Source organism: Penicillium digitatum, chromosome 4 (genome assembly GCF_016767815.1).
Source record: "Penicillium digitatum chromosome 4, complete sequence".
Lineage (NCBI taxonomy): Eukaryota > Fungi > Ascomycota > Eurotiomycetes > Eurotiales > Aspergillaceae > Penicillium > Penicillium digitatum.
The window spans coordinates 2,683,872-2,703,713 of NC_089387.1; the positions used below are offsets into that span (position 1 = coordinate 2,683,872).

Here is a 19,842-nt window from a genome sequence, read left to right on the forward strand (position 1 = left end):
AGCCTGTGAACCAAGAACACCAGTGAGCTGACAGCCAACATAGATGAAATGTCAGTACCACCGCCTTTTGCTAGGGCGCTAAAACCCCCCAGGTCCGCTGGAGGTAGTATAAGAATACGCCTCTCTGCTTCCAATGATAGAGTAACTTACATGGAGCTGATGGCACTGCCGTGGCCGTACAGGATAAAAGGAATAATGCCTCGTATCGTGGCACCACGTTCAAAGAGGAAGCTGGCCATGCAATTTGATCTTTTGATTGATTTGGAATCCAATTCGCTTGGAGTCTGCTGAGAATTGCTAGTGCGTGAGCCGAGAATGCCGATTGAGCTTGCGGCCAGCATAGAGGAAAAATCCGTACTCCCATCTCTAGCCATAATACTGATGCCTCCTAAGTCACAGAAAGATTTGTCAACGTGCTCGGCTAATCCAGAGGCATGAAAAATGCGGGCCACCGCTGCATAAACCTTCTAAAGCTCTGGGTTCGCGAGCGTATATAGCGGGTCGTGACAGGTGAATGTGACGATTCGAGGGAGGCTACGTAATAACTGAGGTAAGTTATTTTTTTTCAGGTACTTGTGCGGAACCGAGGTTTCTTCAAATGCGGAATCGAACCCCCCGAACGACTGATGAAGATTGGAGGCCATGGTCATTGCATGATGCGTGTCATCGATATTTTCTCGGGTAAAGTGAATTCGATTCTCGAGGGCTGGGAAAACCTGACTAAGGTTGTCCAGACAATTTTCTTTGCGTGTTCTTCACGCTCATCTTTCCATGACGCCAAGGAAAAGGGAATGATCTGCGCGCACTCAGTGTATGTGGCCGTAAGACTTCGGTCGCTTTTGTCAATTGATTCCACGTCAAAAACCTTGGTGACTATACATTTTCCGCCATCCCTCTTAAGACAGTCAGTTTTCAAACGGGATTTTCTCACTAGTGGGCCGGTTGACTGTGAAGCAAAGTTTTCAATGGAATCTTCCATTCCCAACCGCGGAGAGATGCATGGTGTTGAACTTAGGGACCTTAATGGCGCGAGAAGGCCGTTCACAAGGGACTCGGCATGATCATGGATGGCTTGATCTGTGTCCAATGTCTGACCATGCCGGACAAAATTCGCTTTTCCATCGGGAGGAAGGTGGGTATGAAAGGCTTGTAAAACGGCCACAGTTTTATCATTCCGACGGGTTGATTGATAGCGATTGACTCTCTCCATGTTTCTAGTTGGTGAGGTTAGAGAGAGAGGTGGGGTTAGAGAGAAATAATGTGATTGCACCTGCCGAAGCTCAAAAAGAGGAACTGCCTATCTGGGTATAGTTCCCGCAATTTGAATCATGCAAGACCGAGAACCGTTTCCAGGTGGATCAACAAGCTTATTGATCAAAATCTAGGTCAGTAACAATGTCTTGACAACTTGGCAACCAGGTAAAGCAGCCAGGTAAAGCAGTGTCATATACTGGTGGTGAAATTCTTGTGACCGGCGTCAGATATGATGAAGTTTGATTGAAGTTTGATGGTTGAAAGTCTAAATTAACGGTGTAGCTTGGCTGAGGAAGAAGACTTTGAAGGAAGAACAGCCAAAAATGAAAAGAGGGTGTATGCGGAGTAGATTGGTTTGACCTTACAAAGTCTTGAAGATGAGAGAGCCTAACAAGACACACGAGATCATGACGTAGTCCGGAGCTCCAAAAGAGTGGGTCTACCTATCCTGGTATAGCTCCCGTACTTCGAATCACGTGATAGTGTCGCGAACTCCCTGGCCAACAATCTTATGTAAGCTCCAGGAAGGAGCTCTAAGGGTGTGCTCAGTTGTACTGCGTAAAAAGCAGCAATGGCTGAGTAAAACCAAAGGCAAGCAGAAATGGTTAACTCTACTCCCGTATCTTCACTTAGAATTTAAAACCAGACGCAGCGTTCTTCCATATAAATGATCCTAACATCGGCCTACAAAGTAAGGATTTGAAAAGTCTTACGGCGTCAACCTTAGGGCTATTCTTATGTAGCCCTGGAGGTACTAGGTTTCAACCTCAGGTTGTTATTTCACTTTCATTGCTATCATTTTATGTGTTCGATCATTGTTTATGATACGGAGTGTCTCGGATCTATTAAATTAAATGTGGTCACAATGCAGGGCCCCCCCATTCTACAAGTACAGTACGGAGTGCTCCGTCGAAAAAACGACAATAAGCCGAGTGTGACCAGGTCGTAGCTTGAAACTGCCACTTGTTTTCGTATTGCTTAGTCTGTTTCAGGCCTTCCAAATTACGTGAAAATGTGAATTTACTAGGATTCCTCGCTGTATCATTAATCTCATTGAAAATCAACAGGGATCTAATCAGCTGCCCACGCATTCCACGGTGTGGGATGCGATCCACATCAATCACCGAATCCCGTCCCCGAACAAATCCACTTTGCTTTTCCCTCCCCTTGCGTCTTAGACTGAGTTCTTGCTTTTTATCTGATCGACGTGGCATTCTGGCCAATCTTCCTCTTTTTAACTTCTGCAGCTCCCTTTGTCCGCTCAACAAGGGAATGATCTATTAGTCTGGCGCCATCCGAGACCATCCGTCCCTCTCAGCACGCTGTCACCCTCTGCCATCGCGTCGGAGGCAGTTTGTCGGACATTGTCTATATGCTATAGTCTTGTCGTTCCTCGCCGTGTTCGCCTCGCGCTTCACTGTCGAGATGTCATCCATGAATCTGCAATCCGGCGGGGTCAGTCGACCCGCAATGGCCACCACAACTATCAAAGTAGACGGAATGACTTGCGGAGCATGCACATCAGCAGTAGAGGGTGCATTTCAAGGAGTAGACGGTGCTCACGATGTTTCCGTCAGTCTGATCATGGGTAGGGCCGCTGTACAACACGATCCGTGGGTGTTACCGCCCGCGAAAATCGCAGAGATGATTGAAGACTGCGGGTTCGATGCGGCAGTACTTTCGACCGAGGAACAAAGGAATCCCGACCCTTCTTCTTTTCCAGCTACACGACTCTCGGTGACCAACCTGGCAATTGAGGGTATGACATGTGGGGCATGTACGTCTGCAGTGGAAAGCGGGTTAAACGATGTCAGCGGTGTGAACTCCGTAGACGTCTCACTACTTTCCGAGCGCGCAGTCGTGGAACATGATGCTGAGATCATCACACCGGAGCAGATCGCAGAGCTCATTGAAGATCGAGGCTTTGGAGCGCGAGTGCTGGACACTTCTCTAGTGGGCTCCAAGGAGCCATCTGCACCGGCTGGCTCGGAAGAGAAATCTAGACTGCTGGTCACCACCATCGCAATTGGAGGAATGACATGCGGCGCTTGCACATCTAGCGTTCAAGGTGCATTGGGCAATGTCGATGGGGTAATCCAACTCAACATTAGTCTTCTGGCTGAGCGGGCGGTAGTTGTGCACGACCCAAGCATACTTCCTGCCAGCAAAATTGCAGATCTTGTGGAAGATGCCGGATTTGATGCGTCGATCGTGTCATCAGAGGCGCAGGCATCATTTTCAAAAAATACACAGCAGGTCAATTTGAGCTTGCATGGGCTGCGGGACGGCGTTTCTGCCACAGAATTGGAAGAAAACATATTCCAGCAACCGGGTGTTCATTCGGCATCAATCAAAATGGCTACATCTCGTATGGTCATTTCTTTTGACCCCTGTACAATCGGAATCCGGTCGATTGTGGAAGCGATCGAGGCTGCTGGTTACAACGCCTTAATTGTCGACTCAGATGATACGAACGCACAACTACAGTCATTATCCAAAACGAAGGAAATTCAAGACTGGAAAAGATCCTTCATTATCGCCGCCTCTTTCGCGGTTCCTGTCTTCCTCATCAGCATGATTCTTCCAATGTATTTGCCCAGTATTGACTTTGGCAGTTTTGCTCTCTTCCCGGGTCTATATCTCGGAGATCTGGTCTGTCTTGCTCTTACCATTCCGGTGCAGTTCGGCATCGGCAAACGATTTTATGTCACCAGCTTCAAGTCCCTCAAGCATCGATCCCCAACCATGGACGTTCTCGTAATGTTAGGCACGTCCGCTGCCTTCTTTTACAGCTGTTTTACTATGATCATGGCTCTTTGTGGCATGAACCACAGACGTCCGAGCACCGTGTTCGACACCAGTACGATGCTCATCACCTTTATCACCTTGGGACGATGGCTAGAGAACCGAGCCAAGGGCCAAACCTCCGCTGCTCTTTCTAGGCTCATGTGCCTGACTCCATCGATGACGACGATTTACGAAGATCCCATTGCGGCAGAGAAACTGGCTGAGCGCTGGACCTCCAAACCTACACCTGGTGCAATTGAGCAACCTACGTTAGCTAACGACATGACGGTGAATCAAAGATGCATTCCCACCGAGCTGATTCAAGTCGGCGATGTTGTCATTCTCCACCCGGGAGATAAAGTGTCTGCGGACGGTGTGGTCATCCGGGGTGAAAGCTATGTTGACGAGAGTATGATCAGTGGAGAGGCACTACCTATTCACAAAAAGAAAGGCAGTCAGATCATCGCTGGGACTGTGAATGGCACAAACTCTATTGATTTCAAAGTCATTCGAACCGGCAAGGATACCCAGTTGAGCCAAATTGTAAAGTTGGTGCAGGATGCACAGACGAGCCGTGCTCCTATTCAGCGCATGGCTGATATCGTTGCCGGTTACTTCGTCCCCACTATCATCGGTCTTGGTCTGATTACATTCTTTGGTTGGATGTTCCTCAGTCATGTACTGCCTCATCCGCCTACAATCTTTGAAATGGCAGGCAGTGGTGGCAGAGTCATGGTCTGCTTGAAGCTGTGCATCTCAGTCATTGTCTTTGCGTGCCCATGTGCTTTAGGCCTGAGCACTCCGACCGCAGTCATGGTTGGTACCGGTGTCGGCGCCGAGCATGGCATCCTCGTTAAGGGAGGTGCCGTGCTAGAAGCTGCCACAAAAATTACTCATGTCGTCTTTGATAAGACGGGCACCCTGACCACAGGTCGGATGAGCGTGAATCACACTCGAATCGAACCTCAATGGACAGTGAACGACTGGCGCCGTCAGCTCTGGTGGCTTATTGTCGGTCTTGCAGAAACAGGCAGTGAACACCCAATCGGACGAGCGATCTTCTCTGCGGCCATAACTGAATCAGGTCATCCCGGAGAAGATGGGTTACCAGGGAGTACGGGGGACGTTGAAAACAGTGTTGGTAGGGGTGTCTCTGCCATCGTCGAGCCTGCATCTAGCGGCCAGCGTATCCGGCACCATGTCTTCCTTGGCAACGCCAAATTCCTCCGGTCCAAAGACGTCCCTGTTCCCGCTGATGCAGATCCCGACTCTGCGGATTCTATCGAAGACCTGGAAACCGACGTCCCCAAGCCTGGCACCACCGCTGCCGGCGTTACACGCATCCACGTCGCAATCGACAACCGCTATGCGGGAACCATCTCCCTTCGAGATACAGTGAAAGCGACAGCCGTCGCGGCAGTAGCAGCCCTGCATCGTATGGGCATCTCAACCTCCATGGTGACAGGCGACACGCTCTCAACGGCGATATCAATCGCCACAGCAGTCGGTATCCCAACCGCTTCAATCAGCGCATCCGTCTCCCCATCCGAGAAACGGTCAATCGTCTCCGCCCTCCAAGAAAAAGGCGAGCGCGTCGCCATGGTCGGTGATGGCATCAACGACTCTCCCGCGTTGGCCACTGCATCTGTCGGAATCGCCCTTGCATCCGGCACAGACGTAGCTGTCGAGGCTGCTGATATCGTCCTCATGCGTCCGGACGATCTACTCTCTGTACCAGCCAGTCTCTCCCTCTCGCGCTCGGTCTTCAGACGCATCAAGCTGAACTTAGTTTGGGCTTGCATGTACAATGTCATCGGCCTTCCGTTTGCCATGGGTCTTTTCCTCCCCTTCACGGGCTTCATGCTACCGCCCATGGCCGCCGGTGGTGCCATGGCGCTTTCCAGTGTCTCCGTTGTTGTTAGCAGTCTGCTCTTGAAGTTCTGGAGTCGCCCATCTTGGATGGAGGTTGAGCGTCTTGAGAAGGAGCTTCGCTCGGGTGCGATCTCTCCGGCTGGTGTAGCGCATCGCGGCCATGCTCGTAAAGTGAGCTGGTGGGCTTCAGCTACTATTTTGTCGGATAGCCCGCGCTCTCTGCGTCATCGTGTCAGGGATGTTGTCTCTTCGCTATGGTCACTGGTCACTGGCAAAGGACCCATACCCGCTAGTCGGGGTGATGAGGGTTATGTTCCGCTGCAGACAGTTGAGCCGCCTGTTTGATTTCGCCTTGTCCCATTCACCATATAGAGACTTGTTCTGTACAAGGGTTTGTTGCGTTTTGATGACTCATGTTCAATGTTGTTGGATTTACAAATTTCGAGCCTGGTTTTGGCGTTTCATTTTGTTTTGTTGTTATTTATTCGATACCTCCTTTGTTACGGTCATGCCTGCATTTGTTACGATAAGATCCTCTGATATGAATAAAAAAAAGAGCAAGGGAAAAAAATACTAGGCTTGGTCGCCAGTATAAAATCTGTCTTTCAATATTTTTTACTATATTGTTTGCATGTCCGAATCTTAGCATACAAGAAAGAGCTGCACACCAGTACAAGGCATTGAAATGCAATTTACTCGGATTTCAGGCCGTGTTCATTAGCTTTCCCTTTCCCTGTCAGCGCTCGTTCTGTTTGAAATGTGGCACATATATCGTGATACTTCTGATAGCTATATCATTCATCTAGATCTCTCACAAGAACCACTTCGCTTGGAAATTTTGATTGAAATCCGAGACATACCGTTCTCGCCCTCTCCTGTGAAAAGGAGGCCCGGGAAAGATGACGCATGAGTTTGAATGTGCGCTTCGATCAGCGCATCGTAGACGGTATGCTCAAAGCAGTCTGCATACGAGCGAGCACCCTTCGTTGACAAATAAAAGATGGATTCGCTACTCCGTACACCTCGATGCTTTAATTTGATTGGTGAAGGGGAGTCTATATGTGGAGGAGATAGGTGCTGGGATGTGTTTGATGTAGAGTGTTCCTCCCTTCGAGAATCATGGCATCTGGGTTGGCCTGGCCTGTATGAGATTACCACTATTTTTACCCGATACTGCATACAATATTCGGTAACATGCATTCATTTAATAAAACCAGACCGGTCATTATTGAGGTTTCACTCGTGAAGATGTTCTAGTGGACAAGTGATCTATAGGTTCTAGACTAAACCTATCTAGGACTTTCTTGCCTCAGGCAACGAAGTTGACCAAGATGCAAACTATGCAAACAAGTGGGCGGGATGACTCCGAGGCTTTTTTGTGCTTCTTTGATAACAGGATCGTCGCGTTTCTTTGGTGCTATTTCTGGAGACAGTATCTAAGGACCCTTTCTGACCTCTCTCAGTTTACCTTCACGAACTTTGGGATCAACGGGTTGTTGACACACCTAACGTAAAAAAGCCCTGCCGCATTCCCACCAGCTCTTCACGAGAACTAGTTCTTGCGATTGTCTGGAGCGATAAAGAATCTGTTACTAACACTCCTTGCAGCAATGGCTCCCAAGCAGAAAGCTGGGCAAAAGCCGAAGTCCAATGCGGCAGAGGAGGTTGAAGAGACGTTCCAAGCTGTCGTAAGTCTCTCAGTTGGCCAACAGTTGTGTGACTGTTCTTGCCGAAGTCCTCTCTGTGTTTTAAATGTTCTCTAACTTGTGGCTTTGTTTAGGTGCTTGCAGATACCTTCGAGACGAGATTTGAGCCGTTTACCCGTGACAAGCCTCGTGTATGTTCCCTACGACCAACAATCAATGTCCGAAGACCTCGCAATTAACGTACGAAACTATTACAGTGCCTTTTGCCTCTTGCAAATACTCCCTTAATCGAATACACCCTGGAGTTTCTGGCCAATGCCGGTGTAGAGGAGGTTTTCCTATACGCAGGAGCGCACTCGGATCAGCTTGAGAAATATATCAAGTAGGCTTGCTCTAGGGACTCCCTCTGATACGGATGGCAATGCTGACCTATATTTGCTAGTGCGTCGAAATGGAGGGCCCTGTCTTCTCCATTCAAGCAATTTACCTTCCTCAAGTCGACTTCTACCTCTGTCGGTGACGTTATGCGCGATTTGGACGGCAAGCACCTTATTACTGGAGACTTCATTGTCGTGAGCGGTGACGTGATCAGCAACCTGCCTATTGAGGGTGCATTGGCCGAGCACCGGGCCCGCCGGGCACTTGACAAGAATGCGATCATGACCATGGTTCTCAGGGAAGCTGGCCTGCAGCACAGGACCAAGTCCACCTCAGTTTCGCCGGTTTTCGTCATTGACCCTACGAAGGACCGCTGTCTCCACTACGAGGAAATCGATCGCCATCCAGATGATGATAAAGTGGCTCGTCTGAATATTGACGCCGAAATCATTCTTAAAAACCCCGAACTGGATATCCGCCAAGACTTGATCGACTGCAGCATCGACATATGCACCCCGGACGTACTGAGCTTATGGTCGGATAGTTTCGATTACCAATCGCCCCGGAAACACTACCTGTTCGGTGTTTTGAAGGACTATGAGCTGAACGGCAAGACTTTGCACACATACATCATCAAGGACCACTACGCTGCGCGCGTGCGCAATCTGAAAGCCTACGATTCGATAAGCAAGGATATTCTCTCGCGCTGGACATACCCCCTGTGCCCAGATACGAATTTACTCCCTGGCCACACCTACACACTTCGTAAGGGCAGCATGTACCAGGAAACCGGGGTGACCCTGGCACGCTCTTGCGTCATTGGACGCCGCACAGTCATCGGGAAAGGCACTAGCATTGGAGACCGCGCAGAAGTCCACAACTCCGTGCTCGGTCGAAACTGTAAAATCGGCCGCAATGTCAAGCTGGATGGTGCCTACATTTGGGACGATGTCGTGATCGGCGATAACACAGACGTCCGCGGGGCGATTATCGCCGATGGTGTGGTTATCGGCAAGAATTGTGCCGTTGCAGCGGGTGCGCTTCTCTCCTATGGGGTGAAAATTGCGGACAACGTCTGGGTGGAGAGTGGGAAACGTATCACGAAAACTCGAAACGACGGCGGCGTAGGCAAGAACGATCCCGCAGTCGTTGGTGAAGGAGGCGAAGGCTATGAGTTTATTCACGGCGAGGAAGAGGAAGATGAAGATGACGACATGAGCGTAGCCTCATCGGGACTTGGTACGTTGTTTTCGAACATGTCTCCTCGGGTCCAGATTACTAACTACTTGCCATCTATAGTGTACCGCATGCCTAATCTGTCGCTTTCTTCCGCCTCCATTTCCACACTGTCATCTGAGGTCTCGAACACCTCTTGGGCACGATCTGAGCGGAGCAGTTTCTCTGCCGATGAAGATGCAGACAACTTCCACCACGACGCATCCGTCAGCTTGTTCGACAGTCTACGTGAAGGCGTCGCAGCTGACGTGGTGCAGCTTGAGCTGGTTACGCTACGTATGAGCGCCAATGCCTCAGATAACCAGGTCCGTCGCGCTATCGTGACATCGTTCATGAAGCATATCCAGCAGCTCATGGAGGGTGGCAAGGGTGCCGGACCAGCAGTCAATGAGGTTTTCACTGCATACAAGGAGGTCATCGAGCGCACTCTATTCGATCGCAGCAAGGAGCAGAAGAAGGACCAGGTTGATCTACTGCTCTCCCTCCAACAGGATCTTATTCATCGAAATAAGGGTGATACTGTCCTTCTCTTTACTGCCAAGTCTCTGTATGAACTTGACCTGATTGAGGAGGAAGCTTATGAACAGTGGTGGAATGATGAGCGCTCTAGTAACTCCGAGGAAATGCGGACTGTCCGCAGCCAGACCCAGCAATTTGTTGATTGGCTCGCCGAGGCAGAGGAGGAGAGCAGCGAGGAAGAATCAGAGGAGGAAAGTGATGATGAGTAGATACCACCTGTTATTATTAAAAATTCTATGAGATTCAAAGTTTGTTGTTTCCATATCTGTATACAACGTTGTTGAGTATCTCCCTGCCTACGACATATCAGAATCTTTGCAATTGAAAAGTCAGATTATAGGTACTATCGTCCTTTAAGGCCTAACGTGATTCCAGGTTATACTTCACGGAAGCCTACAGCCTACAGCCTACAGCCCTGGAGCCTTGAAAGACAAACAAGGCCATGGCCACTGAAGCGAACAAGTGGAATGATTCACATCTGAGTCAATGGGCTGGAAGAGGCCACGGAAATGCATCAGCTGACCAATCCAGGAATGATTTTTTTTGTCCAGTAACATTTGTTTTTTTATTTTTATTTTTCAAATTTCAACGGAATTGTATAGATTCGCCCTATCTCGAAGCCGAAAGTCTTGATCCCTTCGAACACCGGTTCGAGCCGCCTTCGGGGCCAACAGCCCGGAGATCTTACGCTTCCCCACCCCCCTCTATCCGTGCCCGTCACAGGTTCTACCTTAGTGACGTCTGGCCCGATCTCCTACTTATAGTTTCCCCCTTTGCCGGCATCTTTGCCGTTACGTTCACCACGCCTCCAACAACGCGAAAGAGAAAGGCGGCTGAGGCGATTGCGGACGAGGCACTGCCAAAAGCCGCCCACGGCTCCCGGAAATCCACTTGTGCGTCCGACCGGCGATTCCACCAAAGCGAATCAATAGCGACCGCAACAGAACCCACAGAGAGAGAAAGCCCCATCAGTTCCGGTCCAAAAAGGGGGCTCTCCGCGACGCCCACCACCGCCAGTATGGACTCTGACGATGAGTTCATGAGTGATGTCTCCAGCCAAGATGATTTCTTGGGTACCCAGGGCTCTGATGACGAGAGCTTGGGTGAAGGTGCGTGTTCGTATGATATTTGCGTTGGTTTACTTTGTGTCTCTGTTCACGTCTGGAGTATGGTGACTTACAAGCTGTGCCTTGGGAAGCAGACTTCGATGACCTCGACGCCGGGTTTTCGGACGATAAGGATCTCATCCAACATAAAAAGAAGCCCTATGAAGTTGAGTACAAGGTTCTCAACCCTCCAGATATCGATCATGAACAGCTTGGCCAGGTCAACGAGGTTTGCGCCATCCTTGGGCTACCGCCTGAGTCCGTGGCGATCTTGTTGCGGTTCGGGCGGTGGAACAAAGAAAAGTTGATCGAGTCATATATGGAGCATCCGGAGGAGACGCTGGAGGAGGCTGGTCTCGGGCAGAACTTTGAAGGGACTCCACAGACCGAGTGTGTCCCGGGCTTCATGTGCGACATCTGCTGCGAGGATGATGATGACCTCGAGACGTATGCCATGCGATGTGGTCACCGATTTTGTGTTGATTGCTATCGGCACTACTTGGGGCAGAAAATCAAGGATGAAGGAGAGGCCAGCCGAATCCAGTGTCCAGGCGATGGCTGTAATCGCATCGTGGACTCCAAGTCGTTGGATCTGCTTGTGACAAGGGAGCTTCAAGGAAGGTGCGTGTTTTAACTCTACAGGCTGCTTCTAGTTGGAAAGGAGTGTCTGCTAACGTCTTCATTACTACAGATATCGCGAACTTCTTACTCGGACCTACGTTGACGATAAAGATAACCTAAAATGGTGTCCAGCACCAAACTGTCAATACGCCATTGACTGTGGGGTAAAGAACCGAGACCTTCGTCGCATCGTTCCCACAGTGCGATGTTTGTGTAAGCACGAATTCTGCTTCGGCTGTTCCCTCAGCGACCACCAGCCCGCGCCCTGCACGCTGGTCAAGATGTGGCTACAGAAATGTGAGGATGACTCCGAGACGGCCAACTGGATCTCGGCAAATACGAAAGAGTGTACTAAGTGTAACTCGACGATCGAAAAGAACGGCGGCTGTAACCACATGACTTGCCGCAAGTGCAAGTATGAGTTCTGCTGGATGTGCATGGGCCTCTGGTCCGAGCATGGCACAAGCTGGTATAACTGCAACCGGTACGAGGAAAAGTCAGGCGCCGACGCGCGCAATGCTCAAGCCAAATCGCGTTCCTCCTTGGAACGCTACCTGCATTACTATAATCGATATGCGAATCATGAGCAGTCTGCCAAGCTCGACAAGGACTTGTACCTGAAGACGGAGAAGAAGATGACTAGTCTTCAGTCGCAGTCTGGCCTATCCTGGATTGAGGTGCAGTTCTTGGATACCGCGTCGCAAGCCCTACAGCAATGCCGCCAGACCTTGAAGTGGACTTATGCGTTTGCATTTTACCTTGCTCGCAACAATTTGACTGAGATCTTTGAGGATAACCAGAAGGATTTGGAGATGGCCGTTGAGAGTCTCAGCGAGATGTTTGAGAAGCCGGTTGCCGAATTGGCCGGACTCAAGGTTGACATTCTGGACAAGACTGCGTATTGCAACAAGCGCCGGGTGATTCTATTGAGTGACACTGCCGAGAACCTGAAGAATGGTAAGTGGGAGGATTTCACATGTCTTTTCTCTACATCGCTGACACGTGCTTTTTTTTAAAAAAAAGGAGAGTGGTCGTTTAACATTGAGTGGTGATTTCAACCCACCCTAACCCTCCGCTTGCCGTAGACCACGGACAAGATCTTGACGACGTGAACGACATCCATTTCTTTACCAGACGTTTCAGCGTACCTTTTCCTTTTTCTCCCCTCTCAACTACTAAGCCATTGAGATTATCGCCCTTGGACTGGCTTTGCAGCAGCAACGGTAATATCCATCTCTAGGGCTGAAACAAGCCTTTTTTTTGTTTTCCCGCATACTCGAATTACCTGCATGTATCCTCATTTGATGAGGGCTTTTCTTTTTGGTGTGTTTTTATCCCAGATTCGGTCTTCTCTCTTCTCAATGCCGTGAGTTCAGGCGCAGCGGCTTTTTTCTTTTCTTTTTTTCTTTTTTTTTTCAGAATCGATCATTCTCAGATACTACAACAGGCAGATAGCAGTGAAGTTTTCCCATTCAACGCATCCCTTCCTGTGTAGTGAGTGGACGAAGAACATGGACTCTGTCCATGTACGTTCCTATGTAATCCAGAGTGATTCTATAGCATGCGGCCCAAATTGAGATATGTTGTACACCTCGTTGATCCCACCTCTTGACTGTGGAGTTAGGTGTAAGAGTTTTCATTTTTTTGAGAAATACGGGGCCCTTGCAGAATCCGAGTCAAAATACGGAGTACCGAGTACGGAGTAGACTGAGTTGATTTCGTGGAGTTCCACCTCGGGCATGCCCAGTGAAAAACTGCGTGTTCTGCTTTTTGCTTTGTGCTTCCCAACTTTCTTAACCCAAAAAGCAAGGTTAGCAACGAGAGATATCATGATAAACAAGGTGTACACGTATGCATCTATAAATGGGTGATGTGAATAAGGATTTCTAAGAAAAAAAATAAAAAAAATTACAAAAAATAAAAAAAAAAATAGAACCTTCCGGATGACCAAGACCAAGCTCCACTCGAATAACATGAGTTAGGCGAAATGTGGACAAGGGCGAACGACCGCTTTTTTAGGGGGCGGTCTTATCTGATTGATAAAATCAGGGGGTACCGGCTATGTACCTTTATTGTGGTAGCAGCAGTGTAAAGGTACACAACCGGTACTTTACATAAAACCATGGTGCTGGGATTTCCGCCATCGGATGTTTCGGAGATGATCTACATGTGTATTGGTACTTGTAAAGCGTTTGGCGCTACTCCGTACTCCGTATGTTGTACACAGGTGTTGGTATTGTCTGGAGCTTTTACGGTTGACAAATTACAGTGTAGTTGGGCCTTTCTTATTATATCCCACTGTTAGCTCCGAGGCATGAAGGGTCTAGCCGCCGAATCTGAATAAGCACACATTCTCCAGGGCAAAGGGAGTTTTTTTTTTTGATTGAAAAAAAAGGGTTGAGGAAGGAAGAATAAGCTACATAGAATAAGGATCAGTTGAAAACAGTCTCTGATTAAATGAACCGAAATCAGAGTTGACTGGGTATAGAGTCGTAGAATACACAACATTGACCTGGGCAAGTCCGTGAATAATTTCCCTAGCGCCGTTTTCCGGGTTGGCGTCCAAAACACCCAAATTTCCAATCTTTCCTCTCCAGGCTATTTCGTTCAAAAGAAATAAAAAGCAGTCTTCTTTTCCTTCTTCATTTAATTTCCTCATTTATTCTCCCAATTTAGTTGGCTGATCGTTCTTTTTTTTTTTTAAATTCTGTTGTTGGTGTTGTGCCTGTCTCCCCGGGATCTCCAACTCCAATCCCCGTTGATCTCATCTTCACTTTTTCCATTCCTCCACCTCCGCCACAGTCAACCTTCCTTCCTCTCTGCACGAACTCTTTACCTACTACAGCTGCGCCTTGAGCTAGCGGAAGCTCTATGGCGGCTCCCGATCAGATACCCGGAGAGGAATTCGAGTATGTCGCTCTCTGATGGATTTTTTTTTCCCTAGGCAATTGGACACCCGGATTGCTGGGATGAACACATGGACAAACACCCTTGTATTTTCTGGGGATATAATGCGTTGTAGCTACTGCGTGATTGTCCTTGTTGAGCATCCTGACTATCTTGTTCGCCTTGTTGTCGCTCTGCGGGTTTCGATTTCGTGGCCTAAGCTAATGCGATGCACCCTATTCTAGCTATGAAGCCCTTCCTTCCAACTATGGCCTCAGCCGGAATATGCTTGCTGGTGCGTTTGCGGGGGTAGCGGTATGTTTATAGATATAAGCAGTGTATGTGAGAATTTTTGGCTGATCAAACAAAAGGAACACTCCGTGATGTACCCGGTTGACTTGCTCAAGGTAAGCTTGGCTCTTGGTTCAAGGCATTGGAATTAGGGAGAAAAAACGAATTGAGCGCTGACTAGTTGACCGTCGTTAGACTCGCATGCAAATCTTGACCCCTTCAACTGGTGGTCTCTACACCGGATTGACCAACGCGGTCTCTACTATCTATCGAGTTGAGGGGTGGCGGACACTATGGAAGGGAGTCTCGAGTGTGATTGTCGGCGCAGGTGTGTATATTGCGAAAAAGTCCTGAGTTCAAGACTCAATTCTGATTCGCGACGACAGGTCCCGCCCACGCAGTCTACTTCGGTACATATGAGATCGTGAAGGAAATGGCTGGTGGTAATGTTGACGATGGACATCACCCCTTGGCTGCCGGTTAGTTTTTCTGAACTGCGAATGGATTTCTCTGTGCCACAGCTGACGTGATTCTCGCAGCTATGAGTGGAGCAGCCGCGACCATTGCAAGCGATGCGCTGATGAACCCATTTGATGGTATGTGACTCGTACGACACAATCAATCACGCCCGGCTAACTCGCTCGACAGTGATGAAGCAACGTATGCAAGTCCACGGATCAGTTCACAAGACCCTGGCGCAGTGCGCCAAGACCGTTTACCGCACCGAAGGCCTCCAAGCCTTCTACGTCTCCTACCCTACGACACTTTGCATGACCGTGCCCTTCACGGCCACTCAATTTGTGGCCTACGAGTCGATCTCGAAGATTATGAACCCCAAGAATGAATATGACCCCTTCACCCACTGCATCGCAGGTGGTCTGGCCGGTGCCTTCGCAGCTGGTCTTACCACTCCCCTTGACGTTGTGAAGACGCTCCTTCAGACCCGTGGCCTCGCAGAGAGCGAAGAGGTGCGGTCTGCAAAGGGTCTGTTCAACGCCGCTGCCATCATCAAGCGCCGATTCGGCTGGTCTGGCTTCCTGCGTGGCATGCGCCCTCGGATAATTTCCACCATGCCGAGCACTGCAATTTGCTGGTAAGTCCTATTCCGAGACTCGACGCTCTCGACATTTGATCTGACATTGACTGACTTTCTTTTGTCAGGACATCATATGAGATGGCTAAGGCATACTTCAAGAAGCACCTCGACTGAAAGAACCCTGACTTGATCCTCTCGCATGGCAACTCGCCATGAGGCCTACCGACCATTCCCAAGGGACCTGTGACTTGTTCGATATACCACACTTGTGGGGGCACCATATAATCTTTCTTTGATCTCTTCGGGCGATATCGGTCTGTTCTTTTACGACATGTTCAGGATTTGGGAGTTGGGCAGAGCCCAGCAACCCTCATTATGGCGCATCTCGGGCTAGCAGAGCCCGTGTTTCGATCTTCTTGCATGTTTAGACCTTTTTGTGAGAAGCGTTTCGGCAATGTATAGTTTTGGGAAAAGCGGGACACGGCCACTTTCGACTTCGGAGATTAAATCTGGTGCTTGTGTTTTTTTTTTCTTCTCTTTGGATTCTTTGATGCTCTCTTCCATTCGATGTGTCCTATACTGCGACTGGCGTTGGAAAAAAAATCTCTCGGTTTTTTTTTATTTTTGGTTTCTTGAGAGGGCTGGGTTCTCTGTGGCATCACTATAACATTACTTTTGTTTTCTTTTTAGGATCTTGCATGTACCCATAGACGTGAGGAATTTAGAGATGATATCTGAGGTTGCCATTTTGATTGTTTCAAATAAAAATGCTACTGTGTACATCTTCATTGGACGCATGCAGCAGCTCCCGAATCGACGACGTCACGCGAAAAATCCTCCCCCCTCCATCTACGGGAGATTATCGCTTACACCAACCCCATCAACTTGTCGTGAGATGGATACAGGCGGGCTTGTAAATTCCTAATGATGCGCCCACGGCCTGCGTCTTCCTTGCAGAAGACGTACGACGAGTGCTATCTCGCGTGCTCCACCGCCGTGTACTTTGAGGGCCAGGTCAGTCTGAGAGTTTGACACCCGTTTCCTGAGGCTCACAATACTAGAACAACGAAGAGGAAGCATTGCGGTCCTGGCGATCTGCCCTTGAGACCATTTACCATCACAATGCCCGTCGTGTACCCCCAAATTATACCCCGAAATCTGAAACCGAGAGGGCCTTGCAGGACTCCATCCGGGCGCTAGAGGTTCAATGCCGAGAACGGGTCGACCTACTAGGCGCTCTCCAAGCAAGCAGGAAGGAATCCACCGAGGCGAACGGAAGCAAAGCATATGGTAGTAAAGAGAGCGCCACTCTTTTCAAGGGCAAGTCAATCCCTAGCATACCGCCGCCATCGTCTTCCAACACTCCTGGCTGGATCGGAGATGGAACAATCCCTGCCGTGGGATACACCGACCTGTCCAAACCGGCCGCCATACCCGGTCGACCTATGCTGTCTACGAAACAAAGTTATGATTTACCGCCAATTTACGACGATGCTGGTCCAGCGACTCTTTCAGCGGCTGGTACGCCCGCACTGCGTGTGCACTCGAACTCTTCGGGCAAAACAAGATCGCGTGGCTCCAGCCCCGAGCGCCGGAAACCCATGTTGACAACTCTACGCAGCAGTGACGGCAAGAACAATGGTAAGAAAGTCAAAGCTGCATCAAAGAAGAAGGATTCGAGACCTGCTGCCTCCACGGCTGCAGGCCTAGCATGGGGTAGCATCTATCGCTCTGCATCGGGTGACAAGCCTGTGCGCGTTGCAGCTCTGGCCTCATCCCGACAAAGCGCCGCTCACGATGTCAGTTTTCGCCGAGAGGCAGAACCAAGATCTAGTACTGGAGACGAGCGCCCGCAGCCGAGAATTCGTGTTTCCCGAGACCATGTATCCGGGGAGCGAATTCCTGCCGCCCACTGGCGAGAGCCTCCTCGGTCGTCTCCAAAGAGATCCTCGCCCAGACCGTCTATTCAGTCGCCTAGTCCACTGCCGCCGCGGGGGCCTCCACCTCCACCTGAAAGCCCTAAAATACAACATGCTCCTAATTCAATGTCAATGCCGAACCCGGCCGACTTTGCACCGCCACCTAGACCATCCATAAAACCTAAGCCTGTGGCCTTGCGATCTTCCCAACCAACGAGCCACCCAATGCAAGCCACAAAGTCCGAGAATTCTTCGCGGAGTCTGACGCCTCGGCTTGACCAGGAAGTAGATCCTTCCAACAACGTGCCACGGATAACATCTGCGCCTAGACCCCCAAGAATTGACGAAACGGCCCGCGCCTCTCCATCATCCGCTATCGGTGACGATTTACATCGCGGTGTCGACCGTCTGGCTATATCTCAAGGAAATAGCGAAAGTGCAATACGGCGAAAAGCTCCACCAGTCAACCGGCAAGAGACCCCAACACCATTATCAAGCGACCCAGACTCTTCAGATCAGCGGACCGCAGCAAGCGACGCAGAGGACGAAGATGATGAAGAAGACAGTGAAATCTCGAAAATTATGGAAAAATTGCCCAGGGGTGTGGATCCCCAATCAGCAAAGCAAATTCTGAACGACATCGTAGTGCGCGGTGACGAAGTACATTGGGATGACATAGCAGGCTTAGAAGGAGCTAAAAAGGCTCTCAAAGAAGCCGTCGTCTACCCATTCCTCCGCCCAGATCTCTTCTCTGGTCTCCGCGAACCGGCTCGCGGAATGCTCCTCTTCGGCCCCCCAGGTACGGGCAAAACCATGCTCGCACGAGCAGTAGCCACAGAATCAAAATCAACCTTCTTCTCTATCTCTGCCTCAAGTTTAACATCCAAATGGCACGGCGAAAGCGAGAAGCTCGTACGCGCCCTCTTCGGGCTAGCCAAAGCTCTTGCTCCATCCATCATCTTCGTCGACGAAATTGATTCCCTTCTCTCTGCCCGATCGTCCGGTTCAGAGCACGAGGCCTCCCGTCGCTCCAAGACTGAATTTCTGGTTCAATGGTCTGATCTGCAGCGCGCAGCTGCAGGCCGTGAACAAACAAACCGCGAGAAAAAGGAAGGCGATGCTAGTCGTGTACTCGTCTTAGCGGCTACCAATATGCCATGGGATATCGATGAGGCTGCACGTCGTCGCTTCGTCCGCCGCCAGTATATTCCCTTGCCCGAACATCATGTCCGCGAGCAGCAAATCCGCAAGCTTATCAGTCACCAGCACCACGAGCTGAGCGATGCTGATATCCAGGTCCTGGTACAGGTGACAGAAGGTATGGTTTTCCCGCGTATCTCTTTTTTTTTGGTCTAGTTCGTCTTTCTAAGTGACATTCCTAGGCTTCTCCGGTTCAGATATCACAGCCCTCGCCAAAGATGCGGCTATGGGCCCCCTGCGCAATCTGGGTGAGGCCCTCCTACATACACCCATGGACCAGATCCGTGCCATTATCTTCCAGGACTTCGAAGCCAGTTTGTATTCCATTCGGCCTAGTGTATCCCACGACGGACTTCGGAAATATGAAGATTGGGCGAGAGAATTCGGCGAGCGAGGCGGATAGAGTAGATTTGGATTTACTCATCTTGGACTTTGTGGTTCTGCTCTGTCTTAATTTGACTGCCTCTTGGGTTACCCTTCTATCCTCCTTGTCTGTGGGGATCTTATATGTTCGATATGATTATAGGAATGGAATGTCGATTCTTCTTTTCCGTTGTTTTTTTTTTTTTTCCTTCAGAACTCTGTTCCTTGTCTCTCTGGCATCTGGGCTTGGCCGGGTATGTCTAAGTAGACAAATGTGTGTGTTGGATCTAGATTTAAGCGTCTCCCTTTGAGAAATTGAAGCTATTCCCCGCGTAGAAAATCTCAAATTTCAAAGGTAAAAGACGGAAGCGAGCTCAATCCCCATCTCAGAATACCTCGCTACGCCGGAACTAGTGGAGAAGGATAGAGAGAGTGTGTGTAAACACCTAGGATCAGGTGAGCATAGGAATTTGTAATTATCATAATAAGCCTCCACGCCTAGAGTTGGGTGAATGATGTAGTGTCTTACATGCTAAAGATACACGCAGATTGCGGCTCGGCCAAAGACCGAGGGATTTCCAGTGGAAAGTACATCTGCCTGCATCCTGATAGGATCCCCAGTACACATCACAGCCAAGCACTTTTAGTGCGAAGCTTAAAACGCCCCTAAATTGGGGTGATGGGGAGTGGTTGTAGGTTGGCTTTTTTTTTTCATTGTACATTGAGAT

The 19,842-nt window shown here is 49.6% G+C and overlaps 6 protein-coding genes across 6 annotated transcripts; 5 read left to right on the plus strand and 1 right to left on the minus strand.

Annotated features, from left to right (window-relative positions):
• Window positions 1–78: 78 nt before the first annotated feature.
• On the minus strand, window positions 79–341 carry Pdw03_0903 (uncharacterized protein; the record flags this gene model as incomplete). The annotated part of the gene is made up of 2 exons (XM_066099749.1): window positions 79–97; window positions 151–341. 2 exons carry the CDS (start codon window positions 339–341, stop codon window positions 79–81), a joined length of 210 nt encoding a protein of 69 aa, XP_065957476.1.
• Window positions 342–2,679: 2,338 nt separating this feature from the next.
• Pdw03_0904 (Copper-transporting ATPase, putative) lies at window positions 2,680–6,258 on the plus strand (the record flags this gene model as incomplete). Its single annotated transcript, XM_014679147.1, has 1 exon — window positions 2,680–6,258. One exon carries the CDS (start codon window positions 2,680–2,682, stop codon window positions 6,256–6,258), a length of 3,579 nt encoding a protein of 1,192 aa, XP_014534633.1.
• Window positions 6,259–7,523: 1,265 nt separating this feature from the next.
• Window positions 7,524–9,901, plus strand: Pdw03_0905 (MIF4-like, type 1/2/3; the record flags this gene model as incomplete). Its single annotated transcript, XM_066099750.1, has 5 exons — window positions 7,524–7,601; window positions 7,694–7,750; window positions 7,817–7,941; window positions 8,002–9,176; window positions 9,237–9,901. The coding sequence occupies 5 exons, from the start codon at window positions 7,524–7,526 to the stop codon at window positions 9,899–9,901; spliced, it is 2,100 nt and encodes a 699-aa protein (XP_065957477.1).
• An 809-nt stretch (window positions 9,902–10,710) lies between these two features.
• Pdw03_0906 (Zinc finger, C6HC-type) lies at window positions 10,711–12,471 on the plus strand (the record flags this gene model as incomplete). The annotated part of the gene is made up of 4 exons (XM_066099751.1): window positions 10,711–10,801; window positions 10,894–11,419; window positions 11,490–12,376; window positions 12,443–12,471. 4 exons carry the CDS (start codon window positions 10,711–10,713, stop codon window positions 12,469–12,471), a joined length of 1,533 nt encoding a protein of 510 aa, XP_065957478.1.
• A 1,819-nt stretch (window positions 12,472–14,290) lies between these two features.
• Pdw03_0907 (Mitochondrial substrate/solute carrier) lies at window positions 14,291–15,806 on the plus strand (the record flags this gene model as incomplete). The annotated part of the gene is made up of 8 exons (XM_014679150.2): window positions 14,291–14,328; window positions 14,551–14,620; window positions 14,677–14,712; window positions 14,792–14,924; window positions 14,983–15,075; window positions 15,136–15,192; window positions 15,245–15,689; window positions 15,758–15,806. 8 exons carry the CDS (start codon window positions 14,291–14,293, stop codon window positions 15,804–15,806), a joined length of 921 nt encoding a protein of 306 aa, XP_014534636.2.
• A 750-nt stretch (window positions 15,807–16,556) lies between these two features.
• Pdw03_0908 (AAA family ATPase, putative) lies at window positions 16,557–19,154 on the plus strand (the record flags this gene model as incomplete). Its single annotated transcript, XM_014679151.1, has 3 exons — window positions 16,557–16,646; window positions 16,694–18,869; window positions 18,934–19,154. 3 exons carry the CDS (start codon window positions 16,557–16,559, stop codon window positions 19,152–19,154), a joined length of 2,487 nt encoding a protein of 828 aa, XP_014534637.1.
• Between the last annotated feature and the right edge of the window lie 688 nt (window positions 19,155–19,842).